The sequence below is a fragment of the Suricata suricatta genome, chromosome 2 (assembly GCF_006229205.1).
Source record: "Suricata suricatta isolate VVHF042 chromosome 2, meerkat_22Aug2017_6uvM2_HiC, whole genome shotgun sequence".
NCBI lineage: Eukaryota > Metazoa > Chordata > Mammalia > Carnivora > Herpestidae > Suricata > Suricata suricatta.
In genome coordinates, this window is record NC_043701.1 from 10,481,817 (window position 1) to 10,506,221 (window position 24,405).

The 24,405-nt window shown below is 49.8% G+C and overlaps 1 protein-coding gene across 1 annotated transcript; it reads right to left on the reverse strand.

Moving 5' to 3' along the window:
• Positions 1 to 6,696: 6,696 nt before the first annotated feature.
• On the reverse strand, positions 6,697 to 22,996 carry ARHGEF5 (Rho guanine nucleotide exchange factor 5). The gene is made up of 15 exons (XM_029954923.1): positions 22,522 to 22,996; positions 20,005 to 21,915; positions 19,477 to 19,534; positions 18,982 to 19,046; positions 18,526 to 18,779; positions 15,564 to 15,724; positions 14,909 to 15,061; positions 14,492 to 14,621; positions 14,143 to 14,217; positions 13,620 to 13,709; positions 12,305 to 12,462; positions 11,541 to 11,702; positions 10,037 to 10,107; positions 8,127 to 8,231; positions 6,697 to 7,449 (listed from the first exon to the last, which is right to left on the reverse strand). Exons 1-15 carry the CDS (start codon positions 22,934 to 22,936, stop codon positions 7,292 to 7,294), a joined length of 3,966 nt encoding a protein of 1,321 aa, XP_029810783.1. The 5' UTR covers positions 22,937 to 22,996; the 3' UTR covers positions 6,697 to 7,291.
• Positions 22,997 to 24,405: the final 1,409 nt, after the last annotated feature.

Genomic DNA, 24,405 nt, shown 5'->3' on the forward strand with positions numbered 1-24,405 from the left:
GCCCAGATCTGTATTTTAGAAAGACAAACGGAGAATGAGGTTGGAGGGCTCAGGAGATGTGGGGAAACCAGACCAGGCTCCCGAGTCAGCCCAGGTGAGAGACGAGGAGAGCTGAGCGTAGGTGGTGGGAAGGGAGAAGAGGGTCCGAGCAGAGAAACATCGAAGAGCAGGAGTAAGTGTTGACGTGACGGAGAACTTGTTGAAAGAAATCAAAGAGTAAAGGAGGAGGAGGAAGACCCTGGAACTAAGAAATCCTGTCAACTGAGAAAGGAAGCCGTTCTGTTCATGGACGTTGAGGCCGAATTGCCTGTGGCTATCTGGGTGGGTGTGTCTGGGGAGAAGACTGCGGAATTCGGCTGTGAGAGAGACCAGAACGGAAGGGCCTGTGGCCACCACCAGCCTCTTCAGCGTGGAAAATGCGAGCTGAGGTCAAGAGACCACACGAAACTGCAGAGCACGCAGCATGGACAAAAGTGGACTTAGGGTGGACTCATGGAAACACCAATGATGGACAGGAAATTGCCAGAAGAAAAGGTGGCATTGAGGTAGATAAGGAATGGCTAAGAGTCGGGGGTGGGGGGAGATCTGGAAGAGGTGTTGAATGGGCAAAGATCGAAAGCCCAGTTGGGTCAGCCCAATTGGAAAGGAGTTCGGACAAATAACTGGGCATGTTATATATAATTGCCCCAATTTAGAGAGGAGGGCACTGAGGTTTTAGTGATTTGCTAAGAATACCGTAATCAAATCTAGAGAGAAGTCTGAAATATTTACGTTTCACTCCACCAGATGCAGATAAAAGAGTCTTGCTTCCTGAATGTAGTATTTCATTTAAAGAGCCTTAATAGGCAAAAAGCTATTGATGACACATAACTGTGTGTTTGTATGCTTTACAAGATCACATGGGGAACTGGAAGAGCTTCCTTACTTAGCCCAGAAATTGGTCCTCCGACAGAATATTAATGATGATGGTGACCATTGGTTTCACACTTATTGTTCACCTAGCTCTCTAATAGGGGATCTCATTTCAAAACAATCCTGGAAGGTATTATTCATTTGACAGGTGAAAATCAGAGACTTAGAGAGGTTTAAATATTTGTCCAAAGTTGCAAAAGAAATACATTTTGGACAGGATGTAAACCTATGCCAGGAGGTGCCAACTTCAAAAAGCAATGTGTTTTGATCATTCTGGGGGGGGCAGGAGAGAATAAAGAAGGTCAGAAGGTGGGGTGAGCATAATCAAACAATGGGAGTAACCTAGATTAGATTTAGAATCCTGTCTTTCTATAGATCCTAGTCTGCATTTAAGTGACTTAAAGACTCAGCAGCGTTTAGTTTTATTTAAAACAGAGACACTACTGTGAGAGGGGAGAAAAGAGGTAGCAGGGAAAGGGAACTGAGCCACATCTTCCCAAGATGGACAGGGTGCTGGAATGCGTGGACAGAGTAGGCTGAGAGGGAAGGGAAGGTGCAGAAGGGGCAGTGTGAGGGGTGCATGGGGGCTGGATGGCCAGGTTGTCTCGGGCTCTGACAAGCCTTGTTACCCGGTAGATACAGTTGAGTTTAATATAGCACACTCCTCTGGAAAGATGCTCAAACGTTTGGTTGTAGGAAGTCATTCCAGTGTCTAGGAATTTGGTGTTGAGACTAAAACAGTGGTAGGGGAACCTGAGGGGAATGGTCAATGTGAGCGATGCTATGAACCCATCAGTGGAATTTGACTGTGTGGGTAGGGAGGAGAGAATGTCAAATCGACTCGAGCTTTCAGAGCCCAGGCATCTAGGAGTATGATGGACAAGGTGCAGAAGTCCAGAGGAGCTGGTTCCTGCCTTGGAATTGCAGCGTCTGCATCTTCATTTGTAGTTTTCACATTTTATTTGTCTCTCAGTCAAGTTCTCTCAAGTAAATTCCTCTGCCAACTGTTTTATTATCTGAGAATGGAATTCCCACCCACAGAGATTCCACAGTCCTTTCTGGTGCACTTTTGCCCGATTGTGGCTTATGTCATTCCTCCCATCAAATTCTATCCAGTGCATCCTTCTCCCTGGCCTGGCTCCCTTGCCCCAGTCCGTATCCCTGTAGCCTGTCAGGCATGCAGTCTGTGGGTCCCCCTTAGAACTTTCGACAGAAATAAGCATCTAATGTTTCCAGGCATTCCGATTTGTCCACTTGCTTATTTCACCTTCTGATGCATTATTCATTTAGGGTGGACTTTTCTGTTACTCATTGGGACTGGTGAAATCAGGTACATTTTCATACCCCATCAACTAAGAAATGTCCCTGGCATCAATTTAAAGCACTATTGTCAAAAGGTTTTAGGGGCAAGCCTGGGTGACTCAGTCGGTTAAGCGGCCGACTTCGGCTCAAGTCATGATCTCACAGTTCGTGGGTTCGAGCCCTGCATCAGATTCTGTGTCTCCCTCTCTCTCTGCCCCTCCTCCACTCATGTTCTGTTTTTCTGTCTCAATAATAAATAAAAACCAAAAAAAACTTTTAAAAAATTAAAAAAATTAAAAGTTTAAAAAAATATTTAATACATCCATTTTTCTTGATGTTCAACTGGAAGACTCCGTTTTCCCCCCACTTTGTTAGTGCCAGTGTTACTGTATTTCAAGGAGAAAGCCATCTCTCTGTATAAATTTCATGTTCAATAAAGATTGTCTCATGTGCTCTCCTACCCTACAAGCAAACAGCCACCTGTTTACACACACACACACACACACACACACACACACACACACACGTGCACATGTGCCCGAGACCCACTAGGTTAAAAAAAAATGTTTTTTAAGTTTATTTATTTTTGAGAGAGAGAGAAAGAGAGAGAGGGGAAGGGCAGAGAGAGGGAGAAAGAATTCGAAGCAGGCTCCAGGCTCTGAGCTATCGGCACAGATCCTGACACAGGGCTTGAACCTAAGAACCGTGAGATCATGATCTGAGCTAAAGTCAGACACTTAACCGGCTGAGCCACCCAGGTGCCCTGACCTTCTAGTTCTTTAAGGCCTTCCTGTGCTAGGATGATAAGCAGCTGTGAAAACCGCACCTTCTATTTGTTCCAGTCTGTTGCCTGGCCGAATCTGGCTACTAACGAGCCCACGTGTCTGACCACCACCTCCTCCCCCTTTCCCAAAAACTAATCTGCCCACCCATATTGTTTCTTCAATCCTTGCATTTTATGGCAAGTCACCTCCAACCTTTTATAATGAGCACAAGCTCAACAGACACTTGCTGAAATCCTAAAGGGGAGCACTGGGCTGGAGCCATTCTGACACTAGTTTGTAGCTAACTGGCTGTGTGACCATAGGCAAATCGTCTCCCCTCTCCAGCCTCCACGGCGGCGACAAGTGAGGGCGTCAGACACAAAGATCCTTGAGGTTCTTTGGATCCCAACAGTGGATGGTCCCTCATCCTCACCGCAGCTGACCTCAATAAGAAACCTCTCTGGAAGTGGCTGGATGAGGGTCCCTCCTTTCTCTGCCTTCTGCATTTTCTTCTTTCTCCCTGGGGACTATCTACTTCTCCGAGGGTGAAAGTCTCTTGCTGAATTTGCGGACTCTACCGCAGTAACACACCATCTCTCTGTCACTCATGACCCCCTTTTCCAGAGGAATATGAACTTTCTCCCAGGTGTCTGAAAGCCCCCTAGGCCTGTGAGCAGATTTAGAACATCCATCTCACTCAGTGCAATAAACGGACTCAGCTCCCTCTGTACGTCTGAATTTCCGTCTGCACTGTTGAGAGATAATTGCCCTCTGAGAGGTGCGGGTACACTGCCAGGAAAATATTTATCTGCCCATTGGTGCTCCTGGGGAACTCTGTGGGCCAGACTTCGCTGCCCCTCCCAGCAGCAGGCTCTGCCCTCGGGCCCGTGACTCATCCGCAAAGCATCAGGGATAATAGTCCCTCCCTCCCAGCACCTGTGCCAGCTTGGAAACAGTTTATAGCACACGCCAGGCCAGCCCCTTTCCTGCACGCATTCTCTGTTCGCAGGCCACCCAGAAGGAATAAACACCCCCATCCACTCACCTGCATTCCCTGAGTCTTCTTTGTGATCGTAGTCTCGTTTTTCTGCAATGCTCCCTGGGAATTGGGCAGAATGAATGGATGCTTTGCTTCACCCTCTTCCGAGGAACAGGCTAGAGAGACGTCCACTCCGCAAACGCCATTTAAAACGGGAGAGTGGAAGAAGTTGTAAGCGCAGAGAACGTGCTCGGTACATTTGAATCATGACTTAATTTGGCATCTGTTCCTCTTTAGCTCATTTGCTTGTAACCTTTGGCCCCTCTACACACCTGATTTCAGAGTTAGATGATTACATTAGACAACAGCCTTGGAGTGGCTGTAATCAAGCAACTCCTGGGTCACGTTTACAGCCACTGCGGCTCTAGGGTCGCTGAACTGTTAGCGATGGAACCAAAAGGCGTTTATGTAGAGGTTTGCAGAACCGTGTACAAACATGCACAAATGGGATCAGAGGGAGCCGAGCTCACTTCAAGGGAGTAAAGATATGGGTGCAAGAAGAGGAGCCAGTGAGCATATTGTCTCTTAGATTTTCAAAGACTTTTAAACCGCTTCTATCCCAAAGGCTGAAAAAACCAAAACCAAAAAAAAGAGTTGTCATGGGACCAAAATCCACTTTGTTCTGGATCATGGACATAGAACTGTTTAAGAGACAGAAAACAAAATAGGGGAAATAAATACATGTCAAACTGTGAACCTGCCAGATAGTAATATATAAGCTGAAATTATTAAAATCATTATAAATGACCACAGAAGAGCAAATAGTACCCAATAAAAATCTTAAGATCATAGATAACTGTAAGTGAAAAGTTCATGGTGAAAGTAAATTTTAAAGAACAGCTTTCGAGGCTGGGTTAGTGGTAAAAGTGATAGACAGAAATTCACTGTGGTCAAAGGCACAAAGGAAATCATTGGGCATAAATCTGCTAGGCTCCAGGCATGCTACAATCCGGAAAAGGGCGATAAAGAAGTAGCCTTGATGTCTCTTGAAGACACTATCCATGTGCATGGTTTTGCTTAAAAATAAACACAAAAACACCGCGTATTCACACATGCCTCAAATGTCATTCTGTCCAAAAAGTGTTGGTAATGGTTGTTTGCACAATCTCTTATAAGAAATGGCTGTTTCTAAGACAATGATGCCAATCAGAATTAAAGAATAAGATGAGTTGAATTCTGGAAATCTGAAGAAAGAAGAAACAATAAGTAGACCTGTACCCAATTCTCCAAAGTATAGAAAATTTAGTAATTCACCTGAGTAGAGATTATGCATATCTAAGTTTTTGTTTGGTTTTTGTGTTTAAGACAAAAGACAGGCAGAAGCCAACTGTCTTTTGCTTTCCCCATTAGGTGAGAAGAACCCAATTAAATGAATACACATTAAATATCTCAGGGCAGTTTTAGTCTTACAAAGGTCAGCTTCAAAGGCGCCCAGAAAGCCTTAGCAACTTCAAACAAAGAAGTAGTCATTCAACTAAGAAAATTATTTGCCTGTGTATCATTCAGAAGTTGACATTTTACCTCTTTGGGAAAATAAGGGAGAATTTGTCCAGAAAATATAAAGATTGGATATGGCTCTGTTTGAGCTATCTGGCGAGTAGTCAAATACTGGTTTGAACAAATAGTTTGGATTATGTTAATTATTACAACTATTAAGAATAACCAATTACTAATTTACATATATACATATTAATATATCACATATTAATAATACAAAGCTGGTCTTATGAAAAATAGCGAAAACTTCAAACTGCTCTAAAACCATTTCTATTTTTGATTTTTCAGTCATGTTGACTTCTTCAGAAGTCCCATCTTACTACAGGGATGAGTTTTCTAAAAATTAAGCAAGCTAATTTACATTTTAGAATGGGTAGAAAACAAAATGCGTTAACAAACATGATACTATCGTATTGTATCATCATTAATTGAATAGAAGACAAAGTTTATACTATTATTTTTACCTGTGCACAAAGCTACAATGCAATTTTACTTCTGGGCACTCCTAAAGATGAAAAAGAGCAGTAGAATGTTCAGGGAAGGACTGTAATGATCCAGCTTAAACGATGACTATGTGAGGGCTCTATATGAAAAATCATGTGGTGGTGTTCTTCACTTGAGGAAGGCAGTCCAGTAGGAGATAGAGAATACTATATTGCAGAACTGGATAGGACTTTGAGATTACTTGGTCCAATCCTGCCTTTTACACTTAAGGAAACTGAGACATGGACAGGCTGAACCATGACAGTGCAGGAACTGGAGATGGTCTCTTGACTTGGGTTCTAAAACTCTTCCATTATACCATGCTACTTTTCACAAAGCAGATAAAACAGCTGGGAAGATACCTTCACCATAAATCAAGTCAAAATATAAAATCACGAATGGTCTGAGTAGGATTTCCAAATCCACTCAAACTAACATATGCTGAACTTGTACATTCAGTAGAAAAGGCTTGAATGGGGTTTTCATTACTCATCAAGTCCTTTTAAATTCCTTGTACAACTGGTGAGGCTGTAATAAACAGAAAAGCTGCCCAAACTCTTGGAAATCATAAGGCAAGAGTTGGCATCTGCCCTGATGTAGGCACCATCTTGGTCTTTCATGGCACCTAAATCAAATGGCTTTGAATCCTCATGGAATTCCACGTTCCAAACCCAGTTCAGTGCTCAGGAGTCTGAGAAGAAAACACTCAGAGAGGTGCCAAGTTTATTAGAGTGAGAGAATTTTACCCTCACATTTCCACCAACAGACATAGATCCCAGAGATGCATGCCCTGACCTCACACCAATAATTAGAGAAAATCTCTTGAGTTGGAAGGTACTTTAGAGGTCATTAGGTTGATCCTCTCATCTGATATGTTAATCCCCCTTAAACATTCCTCTCCAGTGAACTGAGGTCAGATTCTTTTTAGCTTGTAGCTACAATGGAAACTTTGGTCAGCCCTGAATCTGTACTCTGGAAACAGAGAATGTTTAAGTACTATATGGTAGTAGAGGTAAAGTTCCTTGGCTTAGGCCCCATTTCTCCCTTTTCTTATGAGAAAAGTTTCTCAGAGTCCAGTGCAAAGTCCTTCAAAATCCCTCCACCAAGCCCAAAGCAAAAAAAAAAAAAAAAAAAAGGAGGTTTGGGACTAGCGACTGGTGGCTGGATTTTTGTTCTTGACTTTTCAGAAGGTCTAGTTCTTGGTCCACAGAAGGCCTCTGTTGCAGGGTTCCGGGGCCAGCCCTTTCCAGGAACATCGTGTCCTTGTGCTCAGGGGATTCCTCCCAGAGCAGAGCTAGGTCTCTTGTTCCACCAGCTGTAGTTTAGCAGTCTTGACTCGGTGAGCTTCCTGCAGGTTCCGGACACGGACCTCTGGGTTGGAAATGAACTCTACTTGTGGCAGAGGGAACCAGCCTCGCTCCCCATCTGAGAGCCTCATGCCCTCCAGCCAGCCTGTAGGCACAAGATGGGTGGGAAGAAGAATTATCCAGGACAGACTCACAATCATTCCCCCAGACTTTTCTGAACAGTTAGGCTGAATGGACTGCCTGCTCTAGGTCTGACAAGGTCTACAACTACCTACTCCTGAGCCTTCTCTCCTCTTATGCATTGAACTATGTTCCCCCCAAATATATGCTGAAGTTCTAACCTCATGTGCCTCAGAATATGACCTTGTTTGTGATAGGGTTGTTGCAGGTGTAATTAGTAAGGTTAAGATGAGATCATACTGAATAAAGTAGGCCATTAATCTCATATAATTGGTATCCTTACAAAAAGAGAGAAATTTGGACACACACGCACACACACACACACACACACACACACACACACACACAGAAAGGAGACAGAGGTAGAGATCGGAATTATACTGTCATAAGCCAAGGAATATCTGAGGCCACCAGAAGCCGGAAGAGGCAAGGAAAGATCTTCCCTGAAAGGCTTCAGGGGGAGTATGGCCCTGTCAACACTTTGACTTTGGATTTCTGGCTTCCAGAACCATAAGGGAATACACCAGTATTGTCTTAAGCCACCCTACTTGTGGTGCTTTGTTATGCAGCCCTAGGAATCAAATACTTCTGCCTATAGTGCCCCCTCCAATGCCCAGCTCACCCCCGGGCGCTCCCTCTTACCATCGCTGCTCTGCTGAGTCACCATCACCACGTCTGCCTTCTCTAGTGCCAACTCGTCGTTCTCTCGGGGTTTGTAGGCTCGAAGGCACTGTACTTGTGGGGAGTCTTTGGAAGAGAAGAGGGTGGAGAGAGGTTAGGAAAGGCAAATGACTGGACCAGAAGGAATTACAGGGGAAAGATGTGAGGACTCAGGATAAAGTCTGGGCTTTAGAAAGTTACAGACAAGTGAGACCGTCAGAAGAATCTTTATCCTCTACCAGGAAACAAAATGGCTGATAAGGAAATGTAAATACTGGAACTGAAATGAGTCAAAAATTCTATTTCTCTGGGGGAAGATGAAATTGAGAAGTCTACTGTGACAACCTTCAGTGACTCATTATTACAAATACTCAGATTCTACTGGAGACCCACCTTCCCTCTGTAACTTTCCCTGACTCTTCAGTCCTCCATGGATTCTGAATGCCTTTAACACTAATTGTCTAGGCCACACCATGTACCTCTTATCTAACTGCTTTATGTATGTGTTCTGTCCCCCCAACTAGACTGTAAAATCTGAGGCTGTGACTCATTCTCCATTTTCTTCACAGTACCGGACGGGGCACTGGAAGAGATGCAGCCCTGGGGGCTCCAGGTGTGGTCTAAGTAGGCACATCCCCTCAGCTTTGGTTTCCCCACTTGTAAATGACTGACTTCATCAAGATGATTCCCAGGAAACTCTAGATTTTCTGTATTTCAGTATTTTTGTGAACCAGAGAAAATTTCCAGTTCTGAAGCTCAAAATAACAAGCCTCAGAGGTCTTCTTATCCAATCTTACACTCTTTCTCCTATAGCACACTGGTTCTCTGAGAAAACAAAGAGAATGCTGCATTATTATATGTACTTATATGCTGAAGTATTATATGTACTTCATTTTCTTTTCTTTTTAATATTTACTCATTTTTGAGAGAGAGACAGAGAAAGAGGCAGAGAGGGGGTGGGGGGAGAAATAGAGGATCCAAAGTGGGCTCTGTGCTGACAGCAGTGAACCTGATGCAGGGCTCGAAGCCACAGACTATGAGATCATGACCGGACCTAACCGTGGACACTCAACTGACGGAGCCACCCAGGCGCCCTGATCTGTACTTCACTTTCTAAATCTTATCTCCAACTGCCATTCATGAGACCACAGTGAAGGAGGAAGAACCATCTTGCCTTCCTTCCAGCTGGGGGACTCAAGGCCAGCAGATGGGTCCACGCAGTGAACAAGGTAATAGAACTCAGTTTACAACCTGTGTTCTCCTACTTCCTTTTCTGAGGTCCTTTGTATTTGTTTGTTCTTTTGAGTCATCAGTGTTCCTTTGTGTTCAGTTCCTCTCTGGGATACCAGTTAGGGAATTCTCGCTGGAGGACAACTATGGGGCTTATATGAGAGCCAGAAATCCAGTCTTCATATGAATGCAAGACATGTTCATAATGTGCATGTATGTTTGCAGCTGTCTGGAAGCCTGGGCTAAGGGTGGTGAGCTCAGGTCATTCTTTACAGGAGAGGGTGTGGTTAAGACAGATCTACTGGGTTGCTATCCTTCCACAATTCCTACTCCAACCCTACTATTTCTCCCTATTTCCCTAAGACCTTCAGGCAGGTAAAATCTAGGTAAAATAATTTTCTAGGAGACAAATATTTAAAAAGAGCAAATTATTGCCCAAGGGAGAAGATATATGGGAGCAGAAGTGGTGCCATGGTGGTGAGTAGTTTTAGGCGGATCATCTCAGCGGCTTCAGCTCCAGTGGCCAGACTGCCACTCTAAAAAATTCTGAACAAACGCAATAAATGGAAGGTTCTGAGTTACCACCCAGCCTCCTAAAGTCCTGCATCCAAAGGTGACTTCCGGCCCTGCCATTTTTCTCTGTCTTTTATACCCTCACTCACCATAACACTCGAGAAGGTCCAGCTCCTCTCTGGGCATGGACAAGGCTGAGATCCATCGAAGCTTTTCACTTCTGAGAAAACAAAGCAAGGTCAGCTGCTTCAGCCACAGCTTGGTGGTGGAGGACAAAGGCCAAGGAATAGGGTAGGAAACGACTGTGGGAAAGACTTGTCTGGTTCAAAGCACTGTGAAGTTCAATGACAGGAGCACAGGAGTCAATGGGATTTTGATTGGTGGGAAATTTAAGATCTTGAACTGTGTGTTAATGTGCTTTGTCACCCTTTATTTTTCTCCTACTCTTTCTAGGCTTACCCTCTTAATAGCATATCTTGCAAGTGGGGACATAATGTCAACTGCCAATTAGACACATGAGATTTTCCACTTTGCGCTAAGCTGTCTATCTTAGTTTGGATTCCCACTATCACTCTGCAGACTTCTCAACACTCTACTGCGCACCTCCCTTCCACTAAATACTTCCGAGATGAAAATTCATTTTTAATCATAATTAGGTCAGGGAGATATCTGTACTATTGGGGGGGGGGGTCATGCAATATAACCCAAACTGATTTTGTAATCATCTGAAGGGTTTTGCTTTATCTAAGTCCCTGCTTCCAAAAATCGCTGGAGTAATTGAGAGCTGACACTATTTCTATTCCAGGAAGATGCTTCCCCGATACTACACAAAGAAGAGGAGTCTGTATCTGATTACCTGTGGTGGCATTTGGCATACGAACCACTCTATCAGCCCCGCTGTTCCATAAGTGAAGATGGGTGTGGCTGGTCCCACCCAGAGATGTCTTCCAAGAGACAAAACTGAAAAGCATCTCCAGCATAGGGACCCTCGGATTGTTTGGCATCACGTCAAGCCATTTAAAGAGGCTTCTTGTATCTCTTACAACAGTAGCCACAGCTATGATCTTATGGTTTGTTCATTGTTTTAAGCATTGTTACTACATTTTATAGGTATTATTTCTAATACTCTCAAAATGTATGTGTGTGTAAATGTATTATTATTATTATCATTATTAAAAAGATGAGCAACTCACAGTTCTCAACACTATGGATTTCTGCTCAACAGAGGCCTGGGTTGGAAAGTGGGAAGGAGGAAAGCTAAAGACCCCTGTGCTTGTCGTATTCACAGATACGCCCACCAGCCTTGGGCACTGAAGAGTTTCTGGCTTCTACACATGGGCTCATGGATGTCGGTAATTCAGTTCTTTAGTTACTCCACACCAGCCCATCTCTTCTCTGCAGTCTCGCTCACTTTGCCCTTGGCGGAAGAGCATAAAATAGATGCGAAACCTTGGTGGCAACTCGGTACCCCCTCCCACCCCATCTCCTGCAAGTTGTCGATTAGCTCAGAGTTTGGGCTTGGATTTCTCCTTGGATGCTCTCCAGTCCAGATTGGTGGCTGTTTTCTAGACCCAGTTTCTGTCTTGGCCCCACTGTCTTCCGAGGCTGTCCTCCCCCTCCCTCCCCCAGCTCCTCTGCCCAGCCCTGGCTCACTGGGTCTCCGTGCTGAAGAGGAACTCGGCCTGGGTGCCCTGTGCATTGTGCAGCAGGAAGAGGCGGAAGAGGTTTTTGTGGGGTCCATGTAGCTTCATTTCGCACTTTTCCCCTCGGATCGAGGAGAAGGGAGCATGGTCGAACACCAGGAATCGGCTACCCCTGCAAAATACGAGCCTTTTCAGCCTGCTTCTGAAGGTATTACACTTCATCCCCCCTCACATCTTTGGATTCAAAATCCCTGTCCTTTGCAGCTTGCAAATCCTCATGAAAACCATGGGACGGTGCTGCCTTGCTCCCAAGATGGTAGCTCCAGAGTCCCCTGGGATTTGTCACCTATTTGGGAAACCACACGTCTAGTACAATGAACACTTCACCACTTTAAAGAGTTGAAGAGATAGAATCAATATAAATTTTCTAAAACCCTTAGGACCAAAGAGTTAGGGTCTGGAATTGGCTAAGAACCTCTAGACTGGTAGGCTGAGTCGAACCCAAACAAATAAACTAAGTGGAGAAGCTTGTTTGCTACACTGTGCGCTGTGTCGATAACACAGTTAAAGCTCCAGCCATGTGACCTTGTGACACAATTTGGTGGCATCCTCCTCTTTTTGCTTTGGACCTTTCTTTCTCCTCTCTAGTCCATGACCTGCACTCCATGAGTGGAGCCATTAAGAAAGGCTCTTCCGGGAACATGACCCTTTTCTGTCCCTTTGAGTCCCGCCCTCTAGCCCCGCCCCATTTCCCCGCCCACGCCAGTCACTGACTCTCGGGGCCGAGACAGCAACAGACAGTCATTGAAGAGATGCAGGTGGACTGGCCGCGTGTTCAGTTTCCTTCGCAGCCCTGGGGAGAGACTGAACTCGAGGGCTGTCAGCTCCCCACTCTTCACCAGCCAGCGTGACTGCGATATGAGCGGGAATATCTATGCGGGGAGAAGACAGAAAAGGCAGCGTGTCACCGACAGGGCAAGTGAGAGGCTTCCTTGGTCCCGCCTGCCTCGCCATGCCTCTTCCTCACCTCTTCCTCACCTCTTCCTCACGGGTTCCACCACTGACACTCACCTCTACACATCATCCTTCCTGCTCGTCACCCATCCACTTAGACTGCTTCTTCCAGAGCCCCCTCCCTACCACTGTCTAAGCTGTGCAGGCCACATGTCCACACATCAGGCAAATGGAAGGTGCCTATGATCCAACCCGGGAGAGCGACTGCACAACAAAGCTCAGCCCTAGAAGCCTGAACTGCAGCAGAATCAGAAGAGCCCAATCTGGCATGTGAAGGAACACGGCAGCGAACAGTGTGCTGTGTGTCTTTGAAGTTAAGGGATTTGGGCGGTTCTGACATCTGTTCTGTCTGATTATAACCGGACACACAACAGGAGCAGTTGGAGCCACATGGAGGAATAGGGATAAGGAGACCTGGGGGGCTCTGCTCAGAGTTGGAAGTTGGGTAAAGATAGGGGTGCTGGAATACAATCAATATGTGGATAAGGATTTTCCCTCTCTTCGAGGCAAGTAAGGATGAGGTCTGTTCTGAGGTGGGATTTGAATGCGGAATGTTTATTTTACATTTGCATTTTGATAGGAGACTTTGGCCCTATATTTGGAACCAATTTCATATTGCGTTGGTAAGGTTACATAAAGACTTGATAAAATTCTGCATGATTTAAGTACCGAATGCTACCTTCATAAAGGCTGGTGTGGACTGGTTTTCCCTCACCTGCCCCGGTCCCAAATGCACCACATTCTCCCTCAGAGGTAACCCCTGTCCTCCCTTCCTCGTGTGTCCTTCCAGCCCATCTCCATGGAGACACAACAAACACATGCACAGATTTGCATCCACAGGTAATACGCTACAATACTCACAGTTCTGTGTCTACCCATTTTCAATTAACAATGCATCATGGAGACTGAAGTAGGCATATTTGGGTGTCCCAGAAATAGGCCAGAACAGAAGACGCACAGAAGTCAGGGCAGGAACTGGCATAGCGTGAGCAAGAGGATCCAAGCTCGGGGCTGACCTACGGGGGCTTCCCAGGCAGCAGGGGCGTGGGGGCGCAGGCGCAGAGGACCAACTCACTTTGCACTCGAACTCAATCTTCTGGCTCAGGTAGATGAGCTCCTCTGTCCGGCGCATTCTCTGGACATTGTTATTGCAGTCTCGGATCAACTGAATGGTGGGCAGGGTGAGGAAAGAGGAAGGGCCCTGGGTTAGAGGCTTTGATCTCTGAGTCCTCTGCGAGAAATCCTGAAGTTGGCTGTGACAGCCTCCGACTTCTCCAGCAGGCTGGAATTGTGTGAGGGCAGCCCCAAATGCCTCTGGCATACTTTGTGTGACCCGACGCCATTCTTGGGTAGAGGGAATGTAAGACTGGATCTGGGGCTGGTGGCAGTGGGAGCATGGTCCCTGGGTGTGGAGCAACCTCCGGTGGGAAGGAGGCTGGGGGAGGGGGCGGGGAGTCTGGAGATTTGGTGGGTGCAGTGAGGTGGCGGAGCGACCCGTGAGCAGGGTCCCATGCTCTCTGGAGTCACGGGCCTGCCCAGAATTCTCTTGAAGGACGATCCGGGGTAGGGGGGTCTGAGTGGGGCTGGTGGCTGCTTACCTCCTCCAAGGCATGATGTGCCTTTGTGGCTTCGGCTTCCTCTGAAGAGCCAGGCTGTGTTCTCTTCAGAATGTTCTGTGGGCCAAACAGGAGGCAGGAGCCAGATGCAAAGAAGGGACAGAAAACAGGAAGAGGAATTGAGGGTAAGCTGATGACGTCCAGGAACAGAATGTTTGTGTCAAATCTACCCTGAGGGAGAGCGGTGAGGGCAGTGGGAAGAAGGCGGCTCAGTCATCCACAGGGTGTGGAAGACGTGACAGAAGCCTGGGGTCCCGAGCCTTGGGGCTCCCCGCGGTCATCTCTTTCGGGTGGAGGGGAGAGGCCCCGGGGTGGGGGGGACACGCCGCACCTGCAGCAGCAGCTTGAGCCGCGTGATGCGCTGGAAGGGCAGGATCAGGAAGGACTTGAGGGAAAGGCGCTGGCAGACAGGGTCGCTCTCCAGCTTCTCCAGGACCTCTCGGAAGCTGCTGTTGCTGTTCCTGCGTGGGCGGCGAGCCTCCGGTGAGGAGGGGAGTGGGGGGGGCGGGGACACCGTGGAGGCACCGGGAGAGGAGATGCGGTGCGATGCCTATGGTGGGGGCGCCCGGCTGCGATGCCGGAGGGCGTCTGACCTGGAAGGTGCTCTGGGGCTGGGATCACAGACAGAGCAGGCACGAGAACATGGGCCCTTGGGGTGCTACCCGGGGCTGGGGGGCTGGGGGTTTTACTGCAGCGAGGACCCTGCAGGCAAAGCTCGCCTGGGGACTGAATAGGGGTCAGGTCTCACAGCAGGACTTGGAAGGTGCGCTCCTGGTAGGTCTGGTTGGTGACGTAAGGCAGGTAGACCCGGCGGAAGTTGGGGGCATGGTTCAGGACCACATCGCACACTTGGAAGTTGAAGATGTTGTTCTCGAAGTTCTCCTCCAGGTCGGAAAGGAACCTGTAGGTTATGCACGCAAGGTTCCTGAGACTTCGAGCCCCACTTTAGCAGCTGGCTGACCCCTCCTAGACCTTGAGTTTGTGACTCCTTCTTTCTATTAGTCGGTAACTTCTACTGACTGTCCCTAGCTCGGTGCCCCTGCTCTGCTCCAAGGCAATCCCGAGTTTGCCACCGATCTAACCCTCTGCTCTTTATATTCTGTTTCTTGTTCTTCGGACCCTGTTCTGGCTCTCTGATCGTAACTGTTTCCTATTTCCTATCCCAGGGCACCCCCTCAACCTGGGAAGCATCTCTCATGCCTCTGTTTACCGTTCATGGATCTGCCCCCCCCCCCCACACCTTCTCCTCTTCCTTGCCCTCCCTATGCCCACAGCACTGGGAATCAGGGAGGGAGCAAGGAGAGAGTTTCCGAGAGAGAGAGAGAGAGAGAGAGAGAGAGAGAATAACCGACAGTTTCCAGGCTAACGATACTGAGGCTGAGTTGGGAGAAGAGGACTCTCACGTGGTGCTGACTTCACGCACGTCCTGCAAACGAGAGAAGAGCCACTGGTACTCCTGGTTGGAAAGGGTGGCCCGCAGTGGGGCCGAGAGCTGGAAATGATCCACGGCTACGTGCAGACTGCGCAGGTATGAGGCCTCCGAGACGATCAGCTCGAATTTGGCCTGGAGGGTCGGAGAGAAGATTAATTACAAAGAGTAACCGAGAGGGGCGCCCAGGTGGCTCAGTTGGATGAGGGTCTGATTTCAGCTCAGGTCATGACCTCAGGGTTCATGGGTTCGAGACGCATGTCAGGCTTGCTGTTGTAACCACAGAGCCTGCTTCGGATCCTCTGTCCCCTTCTCTTTCTGGCCCTCCCCGCTCATGCTCTCTCTCAAGAATAAATAAACATTAAAATAAAATAAAATAAAACAGTTACTGAGTCCCTGGTATTTCCTAGCCACTGCCTAACATTCTAGGGACAAAGCAGGGAAGGGGGCAGATCTGATAGCTCCCAGTCACATCAGAGCCTGACGGGGTATCAGGAGGAGAGGCCGAGGGAAGACTGTGCACAAGCCCGTAAAGGTACAAGAGAGAAAGATGCTTTCAAGAAGCTTAAATAAATTGAGTGACTTGGGGAACCAAGTACTTATACTACAGTGGTGGCTGGAGCTGGAGCTGGGGAGGCGAATGGGGGTGTCGTCGGAAGGATCATGGAAATGAGGTAAAATGGTATGAACTTAGGACAACGGGAAGAGTAAGGGAGGCTTTATGTAGGGAAATACCTTGATCCGATCTGGTTTTAGTAAAGGCTATTTCTGAGCACGGTGTGGAGAAAACAGCAGAAGGGGCACGGAGCCATGTTGGGAAGCTGTTGTACTAATTCCAGGCGGAGACAGAGGCCTGAGTGGCCACAGGGATGGGAGGGGTAGGCCACTGCATAACTGTTTAGGAGGGAGATTTGGAAGAACTTGGTTCTTTGCTAGAAACGGGGGCTGGAAGTGTGGACGGAGTCACAGCTCATGTCTCAGTTTTGGAGTTTGGTACCTGAATGAATGGCGGACTCACTCACTGAGCCAGAGGACTTTGAAAGAGGAACAGACTTAGGGGATAAAGGGGATTTGGGGTTTGAGGGAAAATGGGAGCAGGCAGGAGATTTGAGAAGGAGTTTGTGCTGTTGTGGTTCAATGGAGAAGGTCCAGTGCGTGCGGACTTGTTTGGAGTTTCCAGCAGGGGGCGCAATGGCTCATGGCCCCCTTCCTCCTCTTGCTGGGCCGCCCACACCCACTCTCCATCCAAGCAGGCAGCTTCGAGGTAGATGCCCAGACAGAAAAGGCAAAGGGGACACACACACACCTGCGTAATGACCCTCACACACAACAGCACTGAGCCGGGACAGGGAAGGTGCATTGAGTCCTGGTTCTAACATGCACTGACTATATGACCTTGAGTGGTTCACACAACCTCACTGACCCGCAGAGCTTCTTGTCTTTTTGTGTAGGTACATTCCCCACATTACAAAGACGTGACAGTCACCAGAAACGGGGTTGGTGCAAGCACTTTGTAGACCCCAGAAGTGCTATTTATGAAAGGACAATGTGCACATAAGCATAAAGACTTCTCTTCTCAGAAACAGGCGACCAGGGCTGGCCCAGGAGCCTTGGTGGGCTTCCCCGTATGCTGGAGTTGGCCAAAGAGAGCTAGGGTTCATATGTTCTCCTGTTGTTTGGTCCATAGGTATTGGGCGGATCACTGATTTTCTACAGATCTTGTGTGCTTTACAAGTTGAGGTCAGAACAAGACCCCTCCTCCCAAAACTTAAGCATTTATAGCTGCCTCTGCTTGATTTGTTTATCTGGAAATCATTCTGGCCAACATTTTACTCCTTCCCACCTCCGAGAGGGGGAGAACATGGCAGTGATATATATCAAACTATGCACCAGACATCACGCTAAAAGCTAGATAGGACTATTTCATTTAAACCACACAGCAGCCCTGAATGGCAGAGACATCACTATCCTCAGATTTTAGAGGAGGAAACAGATTTAGTGAAGTTACAGAACTTGCAGTCACACAGCTAGTAAATGGTGCAGCCAGGACTCAAACCCAGGGTAGCCTGACTTGAAATTCCAGTAGAAAACATTTTGTGAGTGATTACTACGTACTAGGCACTTATCTTTTTTGGCTCTCCCACTGACAATTTGCAACCCGGTTTTAAGAATGAGAAAACAGAGGGTTAGAAAGATCAAGTAATCTGGCCAAAGTTGAAGAGCCAGCAAACAGAGACGTGGGCTTCACAACCAGGTCATGTACTCCAGAACCCAAATACATATGCGAGACTCTGTGACACCTTTCCGTGGTGCCATAGTGTCTTCCTGGGAAGAAAGGTTCTAACCCACATCTCAGATTGATTATTAAGAGAAGTTCTCCATGTAAAACCTACTAATGGTAATAAACACCAACCAGCCTTGCCACTGGGTGTAAAGACCGAGCCAAGACTGATGCTCATTCCAAAGCCTCTAGGAGACCAGTGGACCACAGGGCAGCTACAAAGGACTCGGCAAAAAGCCACTGCAGGGGCCTCAGTAGAAGAGAAAGCCTTCAGTGTCGTGTGGAACCCCAGTCGAAGAGGGAAATGTTAGTCCAGCCTGAAGCAGCCGAGAAGGGATTACTTCACATTCCTCCCAACAAATTCGGAGGCACGGTCACTTGGTATGAGCCCGAAATAATAATAATAGGAGGAAATGGCCCGTGCCAAGTGCAAGCGGGGAGAAGGGCCAGCGGGACGGTTCAGAGCACAATTTGGATGCATCAGAGCCCAGAGGAGCGACAGTCGTGGTGTGCCAGAGCACGTGGGGAGTGTGTGGCGGGGACAGCCGCGGCTGCTGCTCATGGTGATGGTGGTGGGGGTGGTGAGCGGGAGATGAGACACTTTGCTCTCCTTCCTGTCCACCCACCCCTGCCCTGCCCCTGCCCCGCTGGGTACCTCTTGCAGTTTTTGGTCTTCGTGGGTCATGGAGAGCAGCACTGTGCTATTGCGAACCACAGGGATTTCCTGCCAGAGGGAGCCGCTGGAGGCCACGGACAGGCGCTGCAGGTAAGACTCCGAGGAGACCAGGGCCCTTCGGGGCTGCCGGGGGGAGGCGGGCCCGGGCGCCTCTGCCAGGCTGTCCAGCCGCTGCTGGCTCTGAATCTCCTTGTTCAGAACCACATCGCTGTACTCCTGGTAAAGCAGATGCGCTGCGGGAGCAAAGAAGCACAGCAGGAGAGAAAAAGAGAGACAGGGCTGCTGAGGCAGAGAGACAGAAGCCGTCAAACTGCTTCCGACCCTCCCGGCAATTCTGGCTCCCAGTTCCTGTCACCGCCCCATGGTGGGGAGCCATGCGCTCCAGGCTCCGGCAGAAAGCCATGGGGGTCTAGAGTTCTCTCTCAAAGTACTCACAGGAGTTGATGAGCTTCGAGCAGCGTCTTGAAAAGCCTCCCATCACCTCCTTTGGTTTCTTCTCCCTGTGGAGGCAAGAAAGGCTCTGGGGTGCCCGCTGGCCACTGACACAGAGAAGGCCCAGGTGACCATAGATGAGACAGTCTCCGATTTCTGGGATGTGTGCTGGGAGGCTAGGGCTGGATCCCCCGAAGAGGCAAGCCGTGGCCTGGCCCATTTTCAGGTAGTTCTGAGCTTACTTGGAAGCTGTACTGAACTTTTACAGGAGGGTTAGCTCATGACTATGGGGCCTGCCTACGAGGACGGCAGATTCAGACCCAGCTGGCAGAACCAAGTGGACCAAAGATGCCCTGACCCTGGAACCCTGGTGTATGTCTCTTCCCCTCCCCATCCCTGGAAGAGGCAGGGTCCCAGGACCCTCGCCAACTAATGGAATTCTCAGTGTCCCAAGAAAAGACAGCACAAGCGTGTCTGGTAGGAGAAAAGATGACTCACCGGAAAACAATGGTGTCTGAAGAGCCAGGGGATTTTTCTATGGCTGGACCTCTTGTATCTGAAAATGAAAATGGTGAAGTAACTGGGATTTTAGAGGGACACTCAGATAGCCAAAGGAGGAAAGACCTGAAATAGGAGATGCGGGCATCTGGGGCGTAGAAGGGCTCAGCTGGGAGAACAGTGTCCAGGCAGAGGGCACTGTTGCCAGGTATGTCCTCATCCCTGGTATCAGAAGACAAGAAGAGGAAGTCTTCCCTGCTACTAGGAGGACATCAAGCAGCTGTTGGTAGAAGAGTTGGGAAAAACAGACACCATAAAAGAACACCATGGCTGCGGACAGAGATAGAGGGGGAAGGAGAAGGCAGAATGCTCCAGTGAGCACCCTGACACTCTGTGTTGAGGTTGGGTATGTGATGAGTGAAGGCACCAGAGGGAGGAGCAGAAGCCCTGCGGACAGAAGATGAGTGAGCTGGAGAAAGCGTGGTCCAACACGAGCGAGCGTCACCACGATCCCTGATCCCTGCTCACCTGAAGAGCCCTCAGGCAGGATGGACGGTCTGCGCAGGCCCTGCCGATTCCAGCCCTTGTGCTTGCTGGGCCCCTCGCCAGGGTCTGCAGCCTGCCCACTGCCGCCCTCAGGCGGCCTCCCTGGGTCTCGCCTGTGGGGCCAGCTGGATGCCTTCTCCAGGTGCGGATGGCTGAGTTTGTCTGACTGCCTGGCATGGCCTAGATCCAACCTCCTCAGGCCATTGGCCCCCTCCTGAGGGACTGTTCTTCTCCAAGATCCTCTGGCAGGGGCCTCAGACTCCTCTGCGGGCCCTGGTTCAGAAGCGGGTCCCTGGGGCTCCACATTCCAGGGCGTGGTTGGGGAAGAGGGATTCAGAAGGGTCGCCACATTGCTGAAAGCCATGCCAGGAGACACTTCACTCTTATTCCGGGTGGTGGAAGCCAGAGAATCTGCCGATCGACCCATGGCTGGGGGCCAGGAGGTGCGTCCAGCAGAATGGGGAGTGGAGACTGTCCACTCTTGACAAACAGGCCTTGGTTTGCCCTGACCCCCTGAATTCAGGAGTCCTCCCTGAGTGCTCCTGCTCCTCCCCCTGGACTTTGGGGGTAATGGAGGTGGTTCCGTGGGAGGATCCGTAAGAGGGACAGGGGGTAGAGGCCTGTAGATCCTTGCGCTAGTGGAGGAAGAAACAGGATGGGAGGGCTGGGACGAATCAGGGGTTGGGGGTAATGGCTTGTTGTATCTCAGTTTGTGGGAGAACGAGATCTGAGGAGAGTGGGGTGTGTCCGGGGTAGAGGGCAGAGGTCGGTGCTGCCTTGCCACAAGGGGGTCAGGAACTGGGGGAAGTGGGCCTTTGGGGGGGCTGTGTAGCCCCAAACCTAGGGCCATTGGAAGTGGATGGGCATACCGCTTCAGTGTGGGAGCCGCTGCATGGAGATGGCTGTCTCTCTCCACCGTGGAGGGATGGACATGCCTCTTCTCTGGAGGAGGAGGGGGTAGAGGTTCATGGATCCTCATATCCACAGAGACCAGGGGTGGGGAAGAGCCATAGGCAGGAGAGCCCTGGGGAAAGGCTGAAGCGTGCGGGGAGCCCTGTGGCTGGCTGCTGTGGGGACTGCTGGACATTTCTGGATTTGAAGTGAATTCTTGAGAGTCTTGTCCCAGAGTGGGGAATGAACTAGAGGATTCTGGAATGATCCTGTGGTCCCGACCACCTTTCCTGTCCCTTCTTGGGATCACAGAGCCATAGATGAAAGGTTTGGGGGGCCTCTGGGGCAACTCTGAATGGGAGAAGGAAAGTGATATTCCCAGCAGGTCCGGAGTTGGCTCTGTCCTGTGAGAGCCCGGGAAGGAGTTGCTCCTTAGGTTCTGGACGGGCCCTGTAGGGGGGCCGGGGGGGCTCTGAGGGCTGACCCAATCGGAGCAGGCAGAGACTTCTACGGTGACCTCTGCAGAGGGGAAGCCATGAGGGGCAGCAGGGGGAGTCTCTGAAGCCCCACAGTGAGATGCATTGTTGGTCCAAAGAGATGCTCTGGAGGTTTCTAGAGAATGTGCAGCAAGAGATGGCTCCCTCACGGAAGAGGCAAGAGGGGAGCTTAGAGAGGATGATGCAGTCATACCGGGGGAAATTGCAGAAGGACTGGAAGGAGCGGAACATGGTGTCCTTGGAGGAGTTCCGGATGTGCTGGCAGAGGCCATCTCGGTCCCCACGCCGCACACTATCCCCTTCCCAGGCTCAGATCCCTCCTGCTGGCTCTCCTGAGCTGCTTCTTGGTTAGGTGACTCCCCAGCAGGAAAAGAGCCAGGACAAGAAATGGGCTGGCAGGACCATTCTCCTGTCTCTGGTGTAGGAGCCAGAGCTATAGGGGATAGTTCCTCAGCCCTGGGCTCCTTCTGAGTCCCAGGAATGCTGGTCGTGGGGTAACAGGTGGCTAGAAACAAGTCACCGGGAGCAGGGACCTCAGGGGCTACCAGAGCCAGTGTGGAAGGACCATCATGTGCTCCCTCCTCTCCGGTACTCTCTTCTCTACTGTCTCCCCACAGCGGATCCCCATCCCAACTCCCAGGCTCCTCCTCACTTGACCCTGCCTCCTCCACCTGCCCCTCCCCTGGCCTCACTTGCCCCTGTAGACCTTGACCTTCTTGCCTTCCAGTTACTTGCCTTGATCTCCCCACTAGGCCTTGATTCTGCTCATACTGAGCATCCTTGCTCCCCTCTTCTGGCCCCTCTAAGGCCCCTTTCCCCTCCTCCCCCTGCTGTAGGCCTCGCTGGACCGGCGGCCTCCTCTCCTCCTCACCATAGTGCAGACCGGCCAATGCCCCACAAAGCCCCTTTCTTTCTCTTTGTTTTGCGAGCCTCACATCACCTTGTATGTGGTCCTGCGTTTGCCCGTGTTCTCCCTCCGTACCATTCACCGGCTCTCCCGGTTGTTCCCGCTCCCCGAAATGCCCACTCTCCCCAGCAGTTCCTCCCTCCCAGATGTTGACTTCGGCTAGTCCTTGCTCCTCCAGCCCCTCGAGTCGCCCTCCCCCTTGGCCTTCTGGAGCCCCAGTAGACTGCTCTTCCCCCTGCCTGATGCAGCCCCGTGGCTGGCCAGTCTCTGCAGGACGCTCATGAGCAGCTCCCACTCTGGGCCGAGCAGAGGCTTCGGAGTCTGGAGAAGCTTCCTCCTTCTCTTCTGCACATTCAGTTCCCCAAATCAAAGAAGTGAGTTCTGGTCTAAATTCCACCTCCACTCGGCCGCCCAGCTCAGTGGACACCGGGACCATGTCTAGGTGTCCATCCTGCGCAGCACAGGCCCCGAGCTGCGGGGGAGCCCATGGTCTTGCCTGTCCGTCTTGCAGGCGCTGCGGCGCTGCCTCCTGAGGCTCTGGGGTGCCCCAGGCCTGCCCCGCCGAGGCCTCCTGCTTGGTCTCCACACCTGCAGAGGCGCCCTTGGGGAAAGAGGTCATGCTCTCCGCTGCACCGCTGCTCGCATCCCCGAGGTCTCTCTGCTGGGTCGCTCTGCCCAGGTACAGGATGGCACCTAGTCCACGCAAGATGCGGGCCTCCAGGCAGTGGACCCACTGCTTCTCCCGAGAGAAGGTACACTGAGCTCTGCTGCTGCAGGGATGGGGGTCAAGGCCCTGTGTGGGGGCTCCTCAGCCTGCATCAGGGCGAAGCCCTACAGAGGAATAAAACAGAGAGTCTGTCACCCTTTCCGCTTCTATCCATCAAAGGGACCGAGCATAAAGAATGAGAGTGGCACACTTCCGGGGTTCCACTTCGAGTCATTCTTTGAGCCGAAAGATACTCAACAAACTAAGCAAAGGCCTCTATAAAATGCATACAGGCTTATTGATCTATTCATCTCATAAATATTTACCAATATTTAAGTACGGGACATTCAGTGAACAAGACAGAGGAAGACTGTGTCCTCGTGGAGGAGACAGATTATAAATGATTAAATTAGAGAGTGAGACCGTTGTCAAAGAGCACCAAGCACTCCCAGTGGTCATTACTCTCGAGATTGTATTAGGTCATACTGTCTCTCCCTGTCTACTCTCTGGACACCAAGCGTGACTCAATCCCAGTATCTCCCAGACACTGTGAGTGACACGCCCTAGACCTAACAGCCCAGAGCAGCCGAGTCTGAAGGCGGAATCTTCCTCCAAAGCTGTTGATTGGATTAAGATACGTATGGCCATTGTAGCCAGCGAGTCCAAGGTACACGTGTGTAGTGGGCTCTCCCTACACACAGTCTCAATTTTACTCATCTTATTTGCTTCTGGAGTTTCTAGCAGAGCCTTATGCCTCGTTGGCAATCTTGTATTCAATTACAGAAGCAGCTGTTGTAAAGAGGAAAGAGAACTAGACTTGGTAGATTAGAACCAGAGCAGACAGAGTTGGTTGCCCCCTTCAGCGAGGTCTGTGACACCAGGGTACCTGCCACCACGTTACTCCCCGCTGCTCCCAACAACCTTATGAACACGTCTGGTCACTTCTCAGAAGACTGACCTTCCCACCCGTCTTCTCCCTTCCAAAAGGATACAACATCCCCCACCTCCGCAAAGAATTTAGAAACCGATGGAGAGAAGAGCTGCTTCAGGTCCTTGGAACTCAGAGCGCTCTGTGTTTGGCTCTTTCCACTCCTCTTGCTTCCTACTCTGGAAGCACAAGAGGTGTCCCTGCCCTTAGGTGCCCTGTTCTTTAGCCTGGCTTCTGATGCCATGGATTTTCTTCTTCTCAAACCTCCCCCTTCTCGGTCAGAGCCACCCCATGACTGAAGCATGGCCCTGGCTTTCTCAACTAAACTAAAAGGAATTGTTCATACATGTGGTCCTCGCGCCTCCCTGCCTCCATCCATGCCTCACTGGTACCACTCTACCCACCGCCCCCACAATCGTCAATGTCATGGCTCTTGTGGGTGCTGACACTCCTG